At 41.7% G+C, this 21327-nt stretch overlaps 1 protein-coding gene across 6 annotated transcripts in view; it reads right to left on the reverse strand.

The window, feature by feature from the left end:
* Window positions 1-3461: 3461 nt before the first annotated feature.
* Window positions 3462-21327, reverse strand: part of Zeb1 (zinc finger E-box binding homeobox 1) — a 161195-nt gene continuing 143329 nt past the window's right edge. For all 6 annotated transcript variants that reach the window (XM_027405465.2, XM_027405463.2, XM_027405467.2 and 3 more), the window contains 5 exons: window positions 18958-19160; window positions 16801-16906; window positions 10267-12071; window positions 7833-8013; window positions 3462-5904 (listed from right to left, as the gene is read on the reverse strand). In XM_027405465.2, coding sequence (XP_027261266.1) covers window positions 5327-5904; window positions 7833-8013; window positions 10267-12071; window positions 16801-16906; window positions 18958-19160 — 2873 coding nt within the window. In that variant the 3' untranslated portion in view covers window positions 3462-5326. The remainder of the gene's footprint in view (window positions 5905-7832; window positions 8014-10266; window positions 12072-16800; window positions 16907-18957; window positions 19161-21327) is intronic.

The following is a 21327-nucleotide window of genomic DNA, read 5'->3' on the forward strand; positions in this document are numbered from 1 at the left end:
CATTTAAGGACAAAAGCTTTAAGTTTTGTTCTGCTTTTTTCTTCTCTAGGATTATCTTTCTAACTCAAGGTCACACAGGAATGCTCATTCTTTTACAGGTTTAGCTCTTACAGTCAGGGTTATCACCAGTTTTCGCCAGTTTCTGGACTGGCTATGAGGAGCACATTCATTTCCTGAGGACCAGAATCACTGGTTTTTGTTTGTTTGTTTTTTTTGATAGTGGCTTGCTATGTAGCCCAATCTGGCCTCAAACTCATGTATCTCCTCCTTTAGCCTCCTGGGTTCTGGGATTGTGGGAATAGACCATATATCCGCAGGCCCGGCATCGCATTTTGAACAATATTTCACCACTGCATTGTCTTGGCACCTTCGACAGAATCAATTCACATTATGTGCGGGTACTGGATACTAATTCCATTTTCTTCAATTTGGCTATTCTCATGCTCAGTAAGCTGTTTTGAATATTGTAGCTTTATAAAACTACAAATTCCAAGTTCTCCAAATTGGTTCTTTTCAAAATGATTTTCTTAGTTCTTTGCTTTTCTACGAAGTTCTTCAATAATGTAGCTGCTATTTTGATTATAACAGCATCATGTCAATAGTTAAGTTGGGTAAAACTTTTTCCTCAATAACCTTTCATCTTCTAACTTAACGGATGTGGATTTTACTTTCTTTGTATTTTGAATTTATTTCATCAATATTTTGGAGTTTTCAGAACACAGGTTTTGTATGTATTTTGTTAAATTGTCACTAAATATTTTAGTGTTTACGGTACCATGTCTGGGTGTAAATTCCCACACCTAGGACTATTTAGTAGAACGTGACTGAATTTTCTCATGGCTTCTTGCCTTTCCTGTCCAAATTCCTTGTTTCCTATGTAGATGACTAGGCTGCCTGTAGGCAACAAGCTGCTGCAGTCTGTATGTAAGGATACAACCCAGCTTGAGGGTCATTGAGCATGAGAGTGGCACTCTGGTCTTGTTCCTCATCCAGAGGAGGGTGTGCATCTTCCACACTGAGTGTTTTACTTGTGAAGGTTTTGAAGATGCCAGTTATTACAGAGATCACCTCCTATGTCTAGACTTCTGGTAATTTCTGACTTGATGTTAAGTTTTTTCAATGTCTTTCCTACCCCTACTAAGATAATATAGTCCCCACCACTGTCAACCTTACTGTCAATGGGAGTGACACTACTCGGCTTGTGGATGCTTCATGAATCTTGAAGTTCTAGGGCAAATCCCACCTAATCACCATACGTTTTCTTATTGATAAAGTGTTCAAAGTAACTTTCTAATGTTCAGTTAGGTCTTTGCTTTGTTTCTTTTGGAACTTAAGTCTGTAGTTCTCGCTTTGAAACTCCATTGGTGGTGGATCTGAGCATCACAGGCAATTGAGGAAGGAGATGACTTGTATAGAATTGTTATGAACTTCTTAAATGTATGAAAGAATTCACCAGTGGCACTGCCTGGGCTGAATTTCCTTTGTAGGGAGGCCTTAGCTATCAGTTTAATTTTTTACCTTCTAAGAAATGTGTCACTTTCACCTAAGCTGTCAGATATGTAGACACAGAGTTGTTATTTCCTTACCTTACTCTGTAGGGTCTGTAGACTGCCTCATTTCTTTCTCAAGATTGACAATTTATATCTTTTCTGTCTTCCTTGGTCTGTACGGCTAGAAATCTATCTTTATGTCATTGTTTTCTCTCTTCCTTATTATTGGCTCTCTCCTCTCTGTGTTTTTTACTTTTATGGTTTGAGGTGGAAGCTTGGATGAGTGAGTCCCCTATTCTTTCCTATTGTCAGTATTTAACACTGTGCATTTTCTTGCATATATCATTTTAACTTTATGCTACAAGTTTTGATATAAGACACCATCATTTGAGAATCATCTTTCCCATCAGGAACAACTTTATATGGCTTTGGAATAGTTTGAGAGGTCTTAGAAACATATCTATTAATGGCTTATAGTTTAAACATTTATGGGGTGTGTGTGTATGTGTGGCATACATGTAGTGGTCAGAGGACATTAGGAGTTATATTTTTCCTTCCACTGTGGGTTTTGGGGATGGAACTTAGCATTCTTGGCAACTTGCTTTTTACCCACTGAATAGTTAGGGGAACCTTCTGTTCTAGTCCTCTCAAACATGAGAGTTCTGTTATGCCCTATGGTTCCCACCCCCCACCCCCGCCCCACAAATGGCCCAGGAGTTGTTGGGATAACGTGTTTTAGCTGAGTTTTTCTTCTCTGAACAGAGGTGCTTCTGTAGGTCTGATGTTCTGGCAGAGCCAGATTTAATACATGGTCATTCTTCAGGATCTTAGCTGAAATCCATTAGATTTCTCTGACCACTTTCATAGTACTTTCCCCCAAGGCTGTTGTGTTGAGATTGAGAAAAATCCTATGTCTCCTCCTTCAACTCTGCCAGTCTGTGTACTGCTCTTCGGGGTATTTTCTATTCCTCTTGTCTAGGCCTGGGCCTAAGTTTCTATGTGGCCAGGAGTATCCATCTCAACATGAAATGTGATTCAGGCATGAACCTTGGAGTCAGACAGGCCTGTGTGCAGAGCCTCACTCTACTAACTGTGCACATGGTCATGGGCATATGGCTTTTCTGTGTATTTTTAAGGCTCAGTGAAAAACTAAAGACAGCAAGGGCATGGCTGCTGCTTTCTCATGGTGATGAAGCAGTGGGAAGAACTATTCCTTAATGCCTCATCACAATTTGCTCATTGACCCTTTAACCACATGGGTGAGGCACCGTCCTCTTCGAGCTTTACCGTCATGACTAATGGACACTCCTTAAGAGTGGCACTTAGTATTTCATAACCTTTTATAGTATGTTTGTTTATGCGGTAGTTGGTGTTAGGGGAGGAGGAAATCAGGCAGCCTGATGACAAAGGACATAGGGGGAAGTAGGGCCCTGGGTCAGGAATATGGGGAGCACATAGGAATGTACAGTCCTGACATGGGAAGTTGCTGTCAGAATTGGATCTATCGAGTTGGAAGCAGTCCCACCCTCCGCTTCTAACGCCTGTACCATGTACCATGAAACTGAGTAGCAGAAAGACACCTAAAAATAGCCTCTCCACACATCATAACAATGGAGCAGCTGAAAGGGCAGTAATTGTTATATCTCCTGTGCTGAGTGCCTAATAACTCAAACAAGACCATTGCAAATTATAGAAATCATTTACTATATGGATTCTTAGATTAGAAGTAAAGTAGCGAGTGCAAGCGCAGCCAGGCTCTGCAAATGTGCGGCTTCGGTGCTCATTCAATGAATGTCTGTTGTAGCAACTAGTGAGAGGCGGTCTGCTGGGCAGAGGGCACTTGAGGAGTGACTGTGACAGAGGGAAGGGACATTAGTGTCAGTACAGGAGCTGATGAAAAGGGTACAAAGAGCAGCAGAATGCAAGCAAAAGGCATCTGAACTCAGACATGATCCAAAGAATGACAGCAGGTCAGGCTTGTTGATGCATTTTATTGTGAGCTGGGGAGTCTGGTAAAAAACTAGAAAATGACCATGGTGTAACAAGGAACTTAAAAGGAAGAGTCGGATCGGTAGCTTACATACATGGATACAGGAACAAATTGGCACAACATGTTAAACATTGTTCCCAATACTGTTTACAGAAGGCAATTCTAATTTGGCTTGCTAAGGGAATGGGTTATGGCTGGGCCAACTCTTAACAGAAGAACTGCAGAGCATCATGCTATGAGTCACACAGTGAGTTTCAAAGTGAAGAGTTTCATATTAAAAACTGGGTAAAGGGAGAATGACTTGATTGTAGTTGTAAAACTAATACATTCCCATTTAAACTCTGCTCTACAGCCCAAGGCGAGTATAAATGTTAACAGAACACTGTTAAATCAAATCTCAATGCACGAGAACCAATTGCATCTCTACTTTAAATCTTATCAACTTTCCAAAATTTCATACTAAAATATATTATTGTATTAATACAAACTACAGTATTATACACTACACTGTGTAATAAATAAAGAAATATAAAAATAAGACACATAAATATAAAAGTTTTCTAAAACTAAAAGTACGTGTCAGTAAGAAGGGTATTAATACTGCCAGGCTTGAAGACGTACAGTACAAAAATGTTGCACAGATCTATAAACTAAAAGAAATAAAATAATACTGATAGGTAAAAATCAGCTAATGTTGTTCATCAACTGGGTCCGTAATAACTAACATTTGGAAATGGCTGCAAGCCAAATGCCAATGGCTTATCCATGTCTGACACGCAAGCACATGGATTAAGTAGTTTAGAGAATTTCCCTTTTGTTTCTGTAGAGATCTCTGAAAGTCAATCAACGTAAAATGAATACTGAGGAACCAAGGTATGAGATGCCCCAGTGCTCCAGCTTCTCTGACAGAGTCAGTGGTTTTGAGTTTTATTTGGGAATTTTGAAACATCAAACAAATCAACAAATGCTAGTTATTTTAGGCCACACACTGAATGAAGGCAGTTAGAGCCTTGAAATACTGAGAATGGCACTTACAGCACACAGGTCTTGCTTAAGGCCAAAGGAGACACAACGCTTCCTATAGATCCTTCATAGTTGCTACCACGTACGCAAACACAATCACGAACACTGATTCTGCCGACTCTGTCGTCCTCGCCACATCAACACTGTTCGTCCCTGCAGTCAGAACTCAACGACAACCTTTGAACTCCATTTAAAATCACATGAGTAAGAAACTTCAGTTCTTCTCTCGGCTGCTTCCTTAAGGCTAGCAATACATGTTAAATGACAACATGGCGTCTAACATAGAGGTCCTACCTCCTGACTGACTTGGTAACAGGTAGTCAGCACGGTTGGAACTGCTTTCTACTGCTCTGTGAAGGGAATTCTGTAGTGCAGAAGTTCTCACATTTAAAAAAAAAACATAATAAAATACTGAAGCGGATTTAGCATATGTTTACCAATAAAAAATTATAAAATTTCTCCCATTGTACAGCTTAAGAATGAACCAACGTAAGAGTGATAATACTGATAACCATGCCAGATGCCCATCCAGCTCCCTGTAACCTGCTAAGAAACCTGCTTCTCAGTCATTGAAGTTTTCTATTCTGCTTCATGTTACATACATGTTCCTAACTCTGAAAACTGCATGAAAAATTACTAGGTCTGAGGTTCAGGCACACCCGGAATTTTTTTTTTTGTATTTTGTTTGTTTTTTTTTTTTTTCAGTTCTGACATTACACAGTAGTGAGCAGGAACCACAGCACAGGGGCAGTGTTTCCATGAAAAGCGTGGGTAATATAGAGCAAATTTCATTACCAAGTAGAATTTCCTTCTAGAAGGACTCCTAGGCTTCATTTGTCTTCTCTTCCGACAGTTGCTCGCTGCTCTCACTCGCCTTCTGCTCTAAGCTGCCTGCCTGCTGAGCAGCCCCATCCTCCACTGCACCCTTGGCTGCTGCCTCCTGCTTGGCTTCGTCCATCTCCTCCTCCTCTTCCTCCTCCTCTTCCTCCTCCTCCCCCTGTGCGTTTTCACATTCCTTTTCTTCCTGCAACTCTTCCATCTCTTTATCCTCCTCCTCTTCTTCCTCCTTTTCACTGTCTTCATCCTCTTCCCTTGTCAAACTTTCTCTCTCATCCGAGTCAGCCTGTGAGGGAGATGCCCGTGCACCCACATGCTCATTCATCAGGACTTCTAGCCCAGCCTCTTCCTGCTCCTGCTCCGCGTCTCTTTCTTCGGCTTCTCTTTTGCAGTAGGAGTAGCGGTGATTCATGTGCTGAGAGTAAGATCCCGAGTGTGAGAAGCGCTTGCCACACTTGTCACATTGATAGGGCTTTTCTCCAGAGTGTAATCGCATGTGCTCAATCAAATGATGTTTGTGTTTAAACGCCTTTTTACAGATTCCACACTCATGAGGTCTTTTACCTGCAAGGTAAGAACACAGATATGAAACAAAACAGTGGCAGGAGGGAAGAAAGAGCTTGTGAGCATTTGAAAGGGAATGGTTAGTTTCATGCTTAGGAAACTAGGAGGTCCTCGACTGTACTTATAATGTTAGGGTTTATCTTTTATATGTAAATATTCAAGGCTACACACTGTACTTTGCTGATGAGCTCAGTGGGAATTATATAAGGCTGAAATGCCAAAAATACATGCATCAGGACCACACTGCAGAATGTTTAAAAGGAAGGCTCTCATGAGCCATGGGTGCTAAGCACAAGAGACAGGAAATCTCTGTTTCCAATGGTATCTTAATATTTCATGTATCTTTTAATTATGACCAAATTCACATAAATATACAGTTTATGTACTAAAGTTCTTTAGAAATTATAATATCCAAGATTGCTTTGACCCCAAGAAACTAGCTTTTGCCCTAGAGGGCCATCTTGCTCCTGGTGAGTGAGTGTGAGCTTGAGAGACACTGCAGACACAGACAGCAATGGCTTGGGCATAACAGGGAGTGGCTATTAACAACTCCAGTGTTAGAAGGCAGTCAGCCCTTAAAAACGCAGAAATCACGTTTGATATCTCTTTGTACAGCTAGGATATAATTTTAATTTTGGTATTTGCTAGTATTTAACTCTTTCTAAAGAATAGGGAGATTTTCTAATTCTCTCACTGAAAACAACTAGAGAGTGTGGCCTAAGGCCTTTTTAGAGTGGCCCAGGTTTTCCTACCTCACACTGCCTTTTAACTCCCACAACTGCCAAGGTGTCACCTTGCAATGTACAGATGGAAAAAGAAAGAACACGTCTCTGTATTTCTTCTCACCAGAGTGAATGAGCTAACACAGCTGATAAGAGCATGGGAGGCATGTATTTGGACACTGCAGCTAAAACGGCTGAGGAGGACCAGGCAAAAAAGGCTGGGAATTAGAGTTTTAAGATTAAAACCACTCCTTCATCCAGCAATCTTCTTGGAGAGAAACTGGCCAGCTGTGCAGCTCCTATCAGCTAGGAGTCTGGTGCTAGACTATCAGAATTCTGTGAGATATCTAAAAGCAGTTCAAGCTTGCAGTCAGTCATAGAGCGAGTTCTCAGCCCCCAGGGGTCTACATATACTTCCTAACTGGATTTCCCGGGCTGCAGAGACACACGGACTCAAAGTGACCAATGTGGCTCTATAGAGGCAACCGAAAAGGCCAGGCTGGCAAGTGTTCTCTGTAAAAGCCCTTTAGTGAAGCATCTCAGGACTGGCTGGCCTTTGTACATGCTGCAACCACTCAAATGCATCATTGGCCAGAGCAGAAAAGCAGCCTTGGGTAACAGGCAATCTAGGGGTGTACTGAGAGGAATAAAACGTCACCTAGGATGCCTGATTTTAATTTTTATCTTTTATCTTATTCAGTCACTAAAAATGAAAAGTCTGTTCTTCAATCATGGGCATTGGAGAGATGAGTGAAGCCCTGTTTGGTCTGTCACACACTGTTGCCAGTCCCTAGATCGGCCCAAGGCTTGGGTATTTTGTGGAGAATTATAGACTCTCAGAGCTGAAGGGATCTTAAAATCAAGTTCAGCCTCTTAGCAGAAGTTCTTTCTAAAAAAGCAAAGGTCTTTCATTTTAAAACCTTCAGGTGGTCAGGAGCAAGCTGGTGATTCCTGAAGCTGGGTCCTCTCCCTGTCACTTCAGCCCACTGTCCCCACACTGTTAATACAGCAGAAGCTGAACTAGAGGTAACAAACATGCACAGAGCAAATGCTGTGTCAGGGTAGGAAAGAAGTCATTAAAGGCAGAAGGAGTGGCTTAAACACTACTTCCTGTAGGAAGACTGGAGAAGTGGAAACCAAAGGGTAATTGAGAGAACTTCAGATGTTGCTTCAGGGTTTTGGCTGTGCTCGTGTCCACTGACATACCCGTGTGTTCATATTTGTGTCTCAGCAGTGAGCTGCTCTTCTGAAATATCTTGTCACACAGGTCACACGCATACATTCCATTCTCTGTCTTCCGAGTTTTCTTTTTGGGTGGCGTAGAGTCAGAGTCATTCTGGTCCTCCACGGTGGAAACTCCTTCTGAGCTAGTGTCTTGCCTTTCATCCTAAGGGAAAAAAAGAAGATTAAATTTCAAGATTTAAGAGATAGGATCAGTGACATGGCTCAGCAGGTAAAGGCACTTGCCACCAAGGCTGATGACCTGAGCTGGATCCATGGGATCCACATGGTGGAAGGAGAGAACTGGCTTCCACAAGCTGTCCTCTGACCTCCACGTGTGAGTGGTGGCATGTGAGATCCTCCACTGTCCATAAATAAACAAATGTAGGGAAATCAGATGCTGCACAGGAGATAAACTTCATGTTGGAAGGTTGCTTCCATCACCCTGACCACAAGAAGTACACACTATAATGATACTACACATGGGCTCCCGGGAGCACTAGCTCATGCTACAAACAGACAAAGAGAGGAAGAAGGAAAGCTGGAGGGATAGCAGCCACATTTACTTGGTTCTGGAAAATTATGATTTTATAGCAATTCTGCAGAAAGTTTTAACCACTGAGCTTGCTAGTTCATTATTCATTTACAACTTCATCATTTACCATACTTTTCATAAAAAAATCTGTATTTCACACAGTAAACACTAAGGCACACTGTTTAGAAAATATCTTTAAACCGTGTCCTCCATTCTAGAGGTTTTTGCGCTGGCTGCCTTGGTCTGACAAAGACAGCTTTGCTTTAGTCCACACTTTCTCTGGAATAAGAGGGTCTGTGATTTTTAAATAGGAGTAGTAGCTGCCTGTCAAAAAGAGCCCTACAATTCTCACAAAGTGAACAAAATATGACACAGAATCTCAGATGGTTTCAGGGAAGTCATTTGGGAGGAAGGCACTCTTCTCATTGGAATAACCCTGCAGAGGGCCTGTTGCAAACTTAGGTAAGCTAAGATCTTTGTGTTTTTCCTAAAGTCTTCCAGAGTTCTGCCTCTAAACCCACTGATCTCCTGAAAACAGCTATCTGCACCTGTCACTGTGGCTGCCAGTGCAGAAGTGACTCCACTTTACAGCTCTTTGACTCAACAGTCATTTGAAATGGTAAAAATTGTTTTCTTTAAATTCTAATGTGTCAAAAGGGCTGGAAGATGGCTAAGTGGGGGAAGATGCTTGCTCTGCAAGCATAAGGGTGAGTGCAGATCCATAGCACACATGTAAAAGTCAGGCACGTGTGCCCCTCATTTGTAATCCCACCACTGGAGTATATGTGAGTGTGTATAGAGAAGCAGATAGTGAGGACTTGCTACCAGCCCGTCTAGACAAAATGGGTTCAGTGAGAAACCCTGTCTCAAAAATAATAAGAGTGACTGCATTGTCAATCTCTGGCCTCTACATGCACACTCATGGTTAGACACACCTGTACATACGAAAGTATTCATTACACACACACTCACATACACACTAGTTTTTTTTTTTTTTATACATCAGAAATCTAATGTCATTGGTCACATGGATGTTTTCTTCAAGAGTTACTACAGTTCTGGGGAAGCCCATGGGTACAGTATTGAAAGGTCACCAAAGGGAACAGGGCACATCTGAGCAGGATACATATGTAACTACAGCTGTACTCGCAGTAAGATCAAACAGTCACCACTGGTGTTGGATTTAATTTAAAAAAAAAAAAACTGATGAAAAGGTGGTGACATAAAGGCTGGTGACATGGAAAAATTCTGGACAGACTTTGAGAAACATACAGCCATACAGTAGAGTTCTATCCAAAACTCAAACAAAGCAAGCAAAGCAATATCTGTCTAAAGAGGCAAATGCACACTCGGGGCACAGCAATACCTCCCCCCCCTCCCGCCTGCCCCTGGCCCCAGTAATTATGACTGAACACTTAATTTACAGCCCATGAATGCATGGGCTAAGTTCCCAGCATACTCTGTTTAACCAAAACCTCTTAACAAATGTGTTGGTACATAATGCACTAGTAAAGTCTTCCTGGTGTTTTATGGCAGATGGGCACACGATTATTTACTAATGATCATAAACAAAGTAAAAACTTACCAATTTGAGAATTCAGCTAAAAAACCAGACACCTAATTAATGAGTATAACTTTTCTCTTATGCTTCTAAGCTCAGGTATGTCTCTAGCTGAAGTCTATGCACTATTTTTCAGAGGAAAATACACTTTCAACTGTAGCTGATGCCTCCACCTCAGATTAGTAAGCAAAGGAAGGCATCCTGCCACACAAGGAAAGCAACTGCTTAAGTTCCTTTTAAACATGACAGTTGTATCAATCTGGTTGACTCTCCAGTGAATGGAGGGTTCGTCACTAGAAAGAGTTAGCTAGTACTTTACTAACCTGGTTTCCATTTGGCTGGATTACCTTCACTGGTGGTTCCTGCATTGCAGGGCCGACTGTAGTAGAGTATGTATAAGCCACCTGGGGAATCAGAATAGTCTGCTTGTTGGCAGCCAGTGCACGTAAGCAGGGAACACTGTTCTGGTCAGCAATGGCCACGATGGTGGGTAACTGGGCAGTGACTGTAGGAATAGCAATATTTATGGGGTTGGCACTTGGTGGGATTACATTTACAACTGGTTCTGAGTCTGTAACACAGCTGTCCTCTTGTGGCTCCTTTTTTACACAAGACAAGTTCAAGGGTTCTTCCTGGACAGAATAAACACTGTTCTGGTAAACACTACTGATAGTCGACCTTTCCAGTAACTCTCCCTGTTGCTTTGGTAGTGAGAGATCAAGAGGTTCCACTTGGGGCTCCTCCTGGGCACCATCCGCCACACAAAAGTAACCCTGCAGGTTCCTGGCCGAGGAAAGGTTTAGAGGTGACGGGGATGATGTGCAACTTCTGGAACCATTAATGGCTGAGCCTACTGGTAAAACTGGGGAGTTAGTCATCTTGAGAGGGCTCTGTCCACTCGTGCTGTCTTCCTGGGGCTCACTTCCATCTGTAGGTTGAGGCTGTTCGTTGCTCTTTGCAGGGATGTTTACTGTGCTCGTTTCTGGAGAAGGTGGCTCAGGAGACTGCCCTGGAATCTGTCCAGCTTGCATCTTTTCAAACCACTTCTTAACTACATCCAGTGGTAGGTTCACAGAGTCTGCAATCTTTGAGAGCTCTTCTGAGTTTGGCTGCGCGTTCAGAGCATAGTAGGCTTTTAAGAGCGACAGGAGGTTCTTTAAAGGTGGCTGACTGGGAGACAAATCGCCATCTCTGGCTGACGAAGCAGAGGCCTCGGCCTTCTCGGCTTCTGGGGCTGGGGGTGGAGGCTGGGCAGGGTGCTCTGGGTCATAGTGCTTTAGTTCTGGAAGTGCATTGAGGTCTCCTGGGCAATCATCATACAGAAGGCAAGTGCTACCATCCACAGCCCCATCAAAGCTTTTGTCCTTCTCTGACTTAACAGTTAGGTCTTCTGGCAACTTCTCACTTTTGCAGCTATTTGTAGGGGCTGGGTTTTCTATCTTTAAATTCTGAGGAACAACCTGAAGTTGGCTAGGCTGCTCAAGACTGTAGTTGATGATGATTTTGGTTGTTCCATCTTGATCGACTAAAGGAAGACTGATGGCAGAAATAACAGAATGACCACCCTGCTGGATGGATGAAGCATTGACTGCTTCCTGCTCTTTGGATGCAAGACTGGCTTGATTATTCTCCAAAACTTGCCGTATTACGTTACCGTCTAGTGCCACTTTAAGTACATTCTGAATGTCACTTAAATTGATACTTATGGGAGATACCAAACCAACTGTTGGCAGAACAACAGCTTGCACCACACCCTGAGGAGAACTGGTTGCCTGCAATTGGCCACCACCGCTAAAAACCCCGTTTTGTAAAGGGGTTGAACAGTTGATTCCTGAAGCAACCACTATGGGTTTGAACTCATAATCCACAGGTTCAGTTTTGATTTGGTTTACAGAAAGCGGTTCTTGAAGGGGTTTATTCTCTATCTTCTGCCGTATCTGTGGGCGAGTGGGACTGCCTGGTGATGCCGAAAGAGATGGTGAGGAACACTGTGATGTCTTGAGTCCTGATCTGGGCCTCCCATTCACAGGCATCAAGCTAATACACTTCTTACTGCTTATGTGTGAGCTATAGGAACCAGAATGGGAAAAACGTTTCTTGCAGTTTGGGCATTCATATGGCTTCTCTCCTAAACAACAACAAAATAGATCCATTGAGTCATTTCCACACTACCCTATAATACAAAATAGCAATTTTAATAAAGCAAGATGCCCCTGTGTGCCATGACACTATTTTATTTAAGCATAATTTCAAGTTCAAAAGCTACAGAAATGTTAAAAACATGTAAGTAGAACCTTTCTCTGAATGGTGTGCTAGCCAAGCAGGGACCCTTCAACATGTGCACAGCATTCCTGCCATGCTCTATAGCTTTCAATAATGATCAACTATCAAAAAGAACCGGTCTACTCTTCTGAGTAACTTTTTCTTATCCTATTTCATCAATTTGTATAATGTTAAAACTCCACTCGAGCATTGGTAGAAGAGACTGATGTTCAGTTCAAGGAAAGAAAAATAAATGTAATCTCCTCTCAGACTTAACAAGCATGCATGTCCTTGATTGATAAAAATTCCCACGTCCTAACGGCTCCATTGGAAAAATCTTTCCCTTATGGGGAGGAAGCCCTTAATAGAAGCATTGTAACCACTGACTTCCCCCCAGAGACCAGGCTGTCTTGTGGGGACTGGGGACCAAGGCATCAGCTTAATTTCTCATGGCTAGTGGGTATGGTAGAGCTTTGTTTTTATGTTCAAACAGATTAAATTTGGCTAAATCCAATATTTGTGTGAATTGGCAGGAAAAACATCATGAAGTCAGTGGAGGTCTCCCTTGAAATTCTGCCTAGAGTCACCAGGACACAAGGCATTCTTTCTCCTTGGCCATCAGATACACTTTAGGAGAAAATTTTGAGAAGTACTGAGACAAAGGCAATATTGTCACACAAGCCTAGTTGTAAAATTTTGACTCCAACTTGGTTATAGCTATTAGCTGTCCAGTAAGGGGACTCTCTGGGTCTTACTAGCTATTGTCTCTTATGTCTATCAGAGCGTGGGTCACATGGCTACTCTTACATCATTGAAGACTCCTGGCTGCTTAGGAAATGTGACTATGATGATCTCTCCATGAGTGTCACAGCAGAATGTGTTCCTTTCTTTCAAGTTAAAGAAGAGCACTGAGAAGGCAGTGTAAATGCTGCTGCTGCTGCTGCTGCTGTGGGGTCAAGGCCTTGAGGCTGAGGAAAGGTGAACTCACCTTCTCAGCAATGTGCTTATTTGAAGGACCAGTACTGGAATTTCAAGGGATCTAATAAGCCTCTGCCTAGAACTCTTTCCATAGTGTATGTCTGCACATTTGATTATCAGTCTTTGGTTAAACTGTTTAGCACAAAGCAGGTGACTCCTGAAGGACTCTGGGGAAGACAGCCAGGCTCTTTCCCAGAGAATGGGCTCAGATTCTGGCTCTATCATATACCACTTCCTCCATCTATCTTTCCAAGCCTCGGTGCTTTAGCACATGAGTAGACGCCTTCTCACTGGGTTGCTGTGAAGGTCATGTGATTATACAACAACACCTTCATCATGCTCCCTACAAACTGCAGTGTTTCCTTTAAAAAGCAGTTTTACCAAGGGACAGGCCGAGGGCAGAGCCAGAACTGCTGGTTCTCATGCCCTGGCCATTCCCTGCTGTCCTTTCTGATAACAAACACAGCAAGGATTTTTTTTTTTTTTTTTTTTTTTTTTACAAGCAGACCTTCTAATCCACTACACACTGTCTTCAGCTTCCCTGTAGACTGAACAAACCAGAGGTCCTTCTTTCAGGCCCCTTACCTGCTTGCTATCCTACCTCTGGATGTTCTCCAGTTTATCAAAAGTTTGCCAGCAGGCTGCCTGGTATAGGAGTCAATGCTCAGAATGCCATCAGATCGAAGTGTACATTGGCCCTGAGTGCCAATGCAGCTGTTTGACAAGGGGTCTGCCCGAGCTCATCTCTGTCCAACTGTTAAGGACTTGGTAACAGCTTTAAGGAGTCACACCAGTATTTTCCCATTGAAAGACAGGGAAAAGATGTGTAACACTCCAGTGGGCAAGGCATGGCTTGGAGTTGGGATGCTGCTCACAGAGTTCAGGTGTTCATGAACAGCCAAGTAATCTTGGAGAACTTATGAGCCTATGTGTCTTTGTCAGAAAAGGTGGGGTGTAATAGAATCACCTTATGGGTTTTTTGAGACCTACAGAAGTAAGTAAACGTCAACACCTGATACTTGACCACTGTGAGGAAGGATGTACATACAATAATTATTCTAAACCAAAGTTGCTATGTTGGAGAACTGGTTTCTAACTTCAGAGCTTTATGTTTACAGAATTACCCAGTTTACCTTGGCTATTGTTTGCAGCCAGCTTAGCCTGGAGTTCTGTCAGGAAGTGGCATTGCTAAACAAGCTAAGGGGTCTTAATGGCTGAGGAGAGGGCTGATCACATTAGATGAGAATTTTCAGGCTTTGATACTGAAGTCACGAAATAAATATGCCAATACTTTGCGGGGAGGTTTGTACCCTGGGCAGGAGCACTTTTGTCTTACCCGACTGGAGAGATGGGAGCCTCCTGGGCACAGCTCAGCTCCTAACACAGCACATTTGCACATTAGTGCACATGGACTTGCCCATTAGTGCACAGGGGTCTGCCTAGGGTTCACAGCTAAAGCTTTATGGTGAGGAGAACAGAGTAACAATCCAGGTCATCTGGGGAATGTGATTTTGGACTCTGAGCCTCAATTCAAGCTAAAGAAGAAATAACTAAGCAAAAATCACTAGAGATGTTTTGTAAAGAGTGTGCAGTCCACTTACTATCAGGCTTTAATCCATTATTGCCTATAATTTTGTAAAATACATAAAGAAAATGGGTCCAGTGAGATGATTCAGTGATATAAGTTCTCCCACCAAGCCTGATGACTGAAGTTTCACTCTTGGTAGATGGAGAGCTCAACTCCTGCAAGCTACGCTCTGGCCTGTACAGGTGTATTGTGGTACACACACGCACACACACATGCCCCCCCCCCAAGCAATTTTTTAAAAATAAAGAAAATGTCATAGCAACAGCTGGAAAGCAGCTGCTCAAATATGTAATCTCAGCTACTGTGTCACCTCTTTCAGAGCCCAGAATAGGAGGCTGGCAGTGCAGTGCCAGGCCTTGGCTGACACTTGGAGAAGCCCTGCTTGAGAGTTTTCCTTTGGCATAAATCAGACTTTCAAAGAGCTGTACACTGGGCTGTATCCAAGTGGCCACTGTGGGGAAACATGTTTTCTAAATCATTCTTGGGTGAAATATCAGTAGCCTCTATTGAAGAATCTGATTTAAAAATACAAACTCTATCAAGTTTTCGTATAGCATTTCAAAAATAATTCTGATGATGAAATACTTTGTTCTTTTTAAATTTAAGATTTGGTGTGTGTATGTGTGTGTGGTGTGTGGTGTGTGCACGCATTGGTGTTTTGCCTGCCTGTAGGTATGTGTGAGGGTATACTGCCCACTGTCTCAGTCAACCTGCTGTTGCCAGCAAGATGTGGGAGTTTCAGCTACCTCTCCAGCACCATGTCTGTCTGCACACCACCATGCTCAATTACCATAACGATAATAGACTGAACCTCTGAAACTGTAAGCGAGCCTTCCCACCCTTTGTAAGAGTTGCCATGGTTGTGGTCTCTTCACAGCAATAGAAACCCTGACTAAGATACTGATTGTGATGGAGTTTTGATCACCAAGCAGGATTTCTTCATTAATTTCAATGTCTTGTTTCTAGACCAGTGTTTTGATCTTTGGAATAAGCTATGCATCCCAACTTTGTTCCATTAAGAAAGATAATAAATGCTAATGTAAAACTACAGCATAAATCTTATTCAAGTTTTATCTTATTTTTGGTCTTGAAACCTAATTTCAACACTTATAAACCTTCATGCATTTAGCTAACATTTCAAATCATCTCTAATAAGAAGGTAGAGTATATATATATATATATATATATATATATATAATATATATAATCAGTGAGTGTATTCAGTAGCACAGGGGCTACACTGTACCACATTACCATACTGTGCAGGCTGTAAAAGATACCCTATATGTTCTAGAAAAATTAATAAATAAATAATATGTGAAGATAAATACAGTTCCCCTTAAGGATATTGGTTTGACCATTTTCAAGGAATGACCTTGGCATAAATTACCACTGAGAGTTAATTCCATGATTGATACAGTGAAAGTTCCAAAAATGCAATTCCAAAAGACACAGAACCACCACTACTCACAAAACCACCCCACAACTGCCTGGGAGATTTGTCAGTGAATTAACCATCATGAGGTCAATAAAACCAAACACCATGTTCTCATATTTGTTGGCTGATGGTTTTGTCACTAAAATTACTTAAATCAAAAACATATCTGAATTTAATCAAAAGAACAGATTTTACAGTGTGATGTGGGATTGATAAATTTTCTTTATAAGCTTTTGTTATTAAATGTAGAAAGCAGTGCAAAACTGATGTGGAATAGAAAGGTAAAGATTGTGGAGAATACATTTTGTTTTAAATTCTCATTTATGCTGCAACTCTCTCTCTTATGTTGCTTTACCTCTCTGGGTCCATACCACCTCTCCATGATTTTATTAGGTTCCTTTTTTACTTTTCTCATGTAAATGCTATCTTTATTTATATTCATATAGGAAAATGGAGTTGGCTGTAGTATATACTTTAGAGGTTAGATACTCATAAAATATCATTCAAATAGAACCTGTTATGACAGATTTACTTATCAGCACAAATGTCATAGTTGTACAGGATTCAGGGAGAAAGAAAACACATACTCACCACTGTGGATTCGTAAGTGCTCTTTCAGGTGGTGTTTGTATTTGAAAGCTTTTCCACACTCAGTGCACTTGAATTTACGATTGCCCCCAGACTGCGTCACATGTCTCTGCAAGAAAGAATTGGCGTTTTATGTCTCACATTCCAGGTGAGTTTGATGAGTTTATTGGCCTGAAGTTGTAGCAGTCACAAATACAGAATATTTACCAAAAGTAGAGTGATGCATGTTTTAGTATGATCTAGGGTGGTCTTGTCTACACTCTAAAGATAAAGCAGACAAGCTGTCTATAGAGATCTGTCAATAGAACAAGGACCTGAATGGAATGCCAGGCCCATTTTAATAGGATGGTATAGCTCTTATATGTTTGATGTTTCCAAAATCTGTCTTAATCTGATGCTTTTGAAAATACCTTCCTTTTTTTCATTTTAGTTTGTTTTTTTTTTTTTTTTTTCAGTTATGTGTGCTCCCTGCTGTTAGGACTTTGTCCTCTTCCTTCTTGGGTTTTTATTACCTGGAATAGGGTCTGACATATAACAGAGATGGAGCACATACCTTTGTAAGACATGGAAATGCTCATCCCTTAGTATGTTTTCCAAAGGCCTGAAAGACCAACATTCCTGAAGTTTCCAAGACCTGTAGGCCATCCTTCCTTACACTGTCCCCCATACTCCAACCACACCTTCTTTTAGTTCATACCCTCCAGAAAAATCTTCACAAAAGTGGCTATCATGGTCATTGCAGGTTTTAAGAGTTTGTTTTTATAGTGTTCAGCTTTGGTGTCTGTCTGTTCTTTGGCCAAGATGGTGGCAGTTGTTGCAGACTGGGTCTACTTCCAAAAGTCACATGGACACTTCTTTCCCTAAGCTGTGGCTGCAAAAGGCTCTAAGGCAGAGAACACTCTATGGTACTGTCCCTGGTATGCCTCCTCAGCAAGACCCAGGAGCAGATGGCCATTTCCCCAGGAGCTCCTTCCTTTTCCTTCCTTCCTTCCTTCCTTCCTTCCTTCCTTCCTTCCTTCCTTCCTTCCTTCCTTCCTTCCTTCCTACCCTGCCCCCCCCCAGACAGGGTTTCTCTGTGTAGCTTTGGAGGCTGTCCTGGAACTCGCTCTTGTAGACCAGGCTGACCTTGAACTCATAGAGATCCACCTGCCTCTGCCACCAACGCCCAGCATCATTACCTTCCACTTTCAATGGTTCCTCTAAGATTTCACCATTAGTTACTTCTGCAGTCTCTGGTCCTTTCCTGCTTCAGTACCACTTTCCCCTTGTTATTGGATTTTGTGAGTGATGCCAAAGTCGTGAGCAAACAGGTTGACTGTTTCTTCTTCTCCTGTTACCTTTTTATATAGAGGTTAGCCATCAACTTAGCAAACACACGAAGACTCTCTGTGGGACAGGTGACTTATATAAGGCCCCTACACAGAGTTCTCACAAATCCAGCAGGTGTATGTTCATAATCCTGTGACATAAGGAGCTGGGCATGTGCTGAAACCCAGACTAATGCACAGCAGCCTGTTACATTGTTACTTGATTTGTAATGTTAATGTCAAGTGGGTATTAGCTTGCTTGTTGGTAGCTGAGAGTAAAAAGAACAATTACCAAAGCTCCTTTAATTTTAATCTTAAATATAAAGCCAATACTTTAAATGTAATTTATAGTTAAAACACTCAGTTTATACTTCTAGAAAATGTGCATGATTAGAATTAGAATTAGACTAGGCAGAATTAGACTAAGTCATCAGAGTTGAGTCTTCAGGCTGGAATTTCCCAAACTTTATTTACTACTGCAGACAATGCATAGTGCCTTATATTAGTGTAGTCACTACCTCCAGGAAAATTAAAAATTGAAGCCTCCCCTCTATCTGGTTATTGCCAAACTCAAGTGGTTTAGAGACCAATATTTCTTTTCCTACACAAAATATGTTGATAGAATATACCCTGGAGTCTCTCAGACTCTGAAGATACTTGCTATGGTTTATGCAAAACAAGATAGGATGACAAGGCTTTTACCTGAGGAGAAAACTCACTAACCGCCCCTCTCATGTCTGTAAGACTGCACACAAGGCAGCTTCCGTGCATGATTTGCGAGTGCCCAAAGGCCAGCCTTTCCCAAAGCTCCCCAAGTGTGGGAAGGTAGCAGCCCCTGGCTTCTTTCACTTACTTGCTCTCTTCCTGACTTATGTGATGTCATGTGGCGTTCAAGCTGGGTTCTGTATGCAAAGGTGTAACTGCACAGTGAGCAGCTGAAATTGTCTTCGTTCTTTTCATGGCGGTACTTAATGTGCTCTTTCAAAGAGGTAAAGCGCTTGTAGCCTCTATCACAATATGGGCAGGTGAGCAATTGGGAAAATGCATCTGGTGCTCCTGTGAAGGGAAGAGACCCCATAATTTAAAGCATCCAAAGAGTATGGCCAGCTACCACTAAATCCCTGGACCACATACAGCAGCAGTGTTGCTCACTTCACATTAGCCGCAAATGATGGACAGTCATTTCTACTTATGAAAGAAAAAAATATGACAATAAACACAGGTTAAGTAGCTTAAAAGTTACACAGCAAGCAAATGATTAATTCAGCATTCAACCACAACTTCCAAATCTTCTGTCTTGGAACCATAAGTCTTCCCTTTTTTTATGTGTGTGGTTAACTGAAGAAACACAAGTAAAATTAGGATTGAGTTACCCTAGTGAACACACACACACACACACACACACACACACTCACTATGGGAGGTATAGCACAGAGTCTGCTCATGACAATTCCACTGCTTACTTAGTACTCTTTTTCACTTGAAAATGACACAAGTAAGTAGTGCAGTTTCCAAGGTGGGTTGTAGTCAGGCGTGGTCACATGACAGGCCATAAAGGGTGTGCAAACTCAGAGAAATAGTAGGCGTACCATGACTGAAAGTCTTAGATTGGCTAATTAATACTACTCTGAGTAGTTCCCCAAGTTTTATTTACTTTTTAAAAGAAATTAGTTCATAGTGAGATTTTACTGTGAATATACTCTCTACTTTCTTTAATTTTAAATTCTTTTAAAATAGGCAACCTAAGGTAGATTGATAAAACTCTTCAGATGTTTCCTTGATATGCTAGAATTTGAGTCCATGTAAATTAAATGTCTTACTTATAGACAAACCTGCAGATGAGAGATTGAAAACCTGAACTCTAAAATGACTAGTCAAGTATGTTGAAATACCTACAAATATGTGAGTAAAGATCAAATAACCAGTGCTCCAAAGTTCACACTGGCATCTTTAGCTGGTAGCTAGCAAGGCCACTTGGCCCAGAGAGTTTGCTTAGGGATATTCTAATACACACTCTTCTCTGGGAGCAAACCATGTTATAGTTTGCACAGGACGTTGGGAAACCAGCATTTTGGGACGTCTCCCTTGCCAGGATGCCCAGTGCACCTGACTGATTCTATGTAGTGATAATGCCAAAAGGCAAGAGCTGCTGCTCTTGGTGTTCACTGCATGGCAATGTCCCGTGGTTCCATTAACCAAACTTCACTTCTCCCAGTGCCAGAGAGTTATGCCTGCCCATTGTGTGCTACAGCCTGTCTTCATGATTAGTTTGTATAATGAGTGAGTTGGGAAAATGACAGGCTTCTTGTGATAGTTGAATAGCAAGTTATTTTCATAAATTAGTATATTGGATTCTCTGAAACATAAGGTATGGATTTATTCTTTTTGGTCACTAGCAAAAAACAATAAAAAGTAAATTTGAATGTGTTTTAAGAATCACAGAATAAAGGAGCTAGGGGAGGTTAATCAAAACTATGGATATATGAAAATAAGCCTTGTGGAACCTTACTGTGTTATAAGATAACTAATACAAATATAATTTTAAAAAGGAGCCTGAATGAAGGTAGCCTGCACAGCTGAACAATGCTTCCTCAGAAGACTTGAATATTAAATGAACCATAGTGCTAGGTGTTGATACATTATTGGTCAGGAGACCTCAGGTTATTGCCACTACTCTTGTTGCCCATCAGAACTAGATGGCAAGACCCTATTCCTGAAGACACCACACACTTTGGTTTCAAGACATAGAGAAACCAATCTTAAACTTACTGGGAATCTTCCTGCTGGCTAGTTTGTGCTGGAAGGTACTATGTAGGGTCACTAGGGAGAAAAAGCTGTCAGTCAGCTTACCCCTTGTAGAGCCTACATATTATAATACTGACCTGCCAGGAACAATGTGCCCACTGGAGAAATAGCTACATGACTGCTTTGGGGATAACCAATAGCTTTTTTGAGGCCTTCTCCACAGGAAGGAATTCATGCTTAATACTGCTAACCTCCTCATATTCATGTCTAATATCGCTAACCTGGCTGGGGAGGTCATGGGCACTAGATGGGAACCTACTGCCACTATTTTGATAACTGGCCATGCTGTCAGGCTTTCTTCTGCTTATTTCTGCTTATACCATCCATTAATGTTGCTTTTAACATTTTCTGTAGAAGCTGCTTTCTGCTTCGGGCAGCAGTTAATGCAGAGACTCATAACTGGTCAAAGTGCTGGGAA

The sequence above is a fragment of the Cricetulus griseus genome, chromosome 3, assembly GCF_003668045.3.
Source record: "Cricetulus griseus strain 17A/GY chromosome 3, alternate assembly CriGri-PICRH-1.0, whole genome shotgun sequence".
Classification (NCBI taxonomy): domain Eukaryota; kingdom Metazoa; phylum Chordata; class Mammalia; order Rodentia; family Cricetidae; genus Cricetulus; species Cricetulus griseus.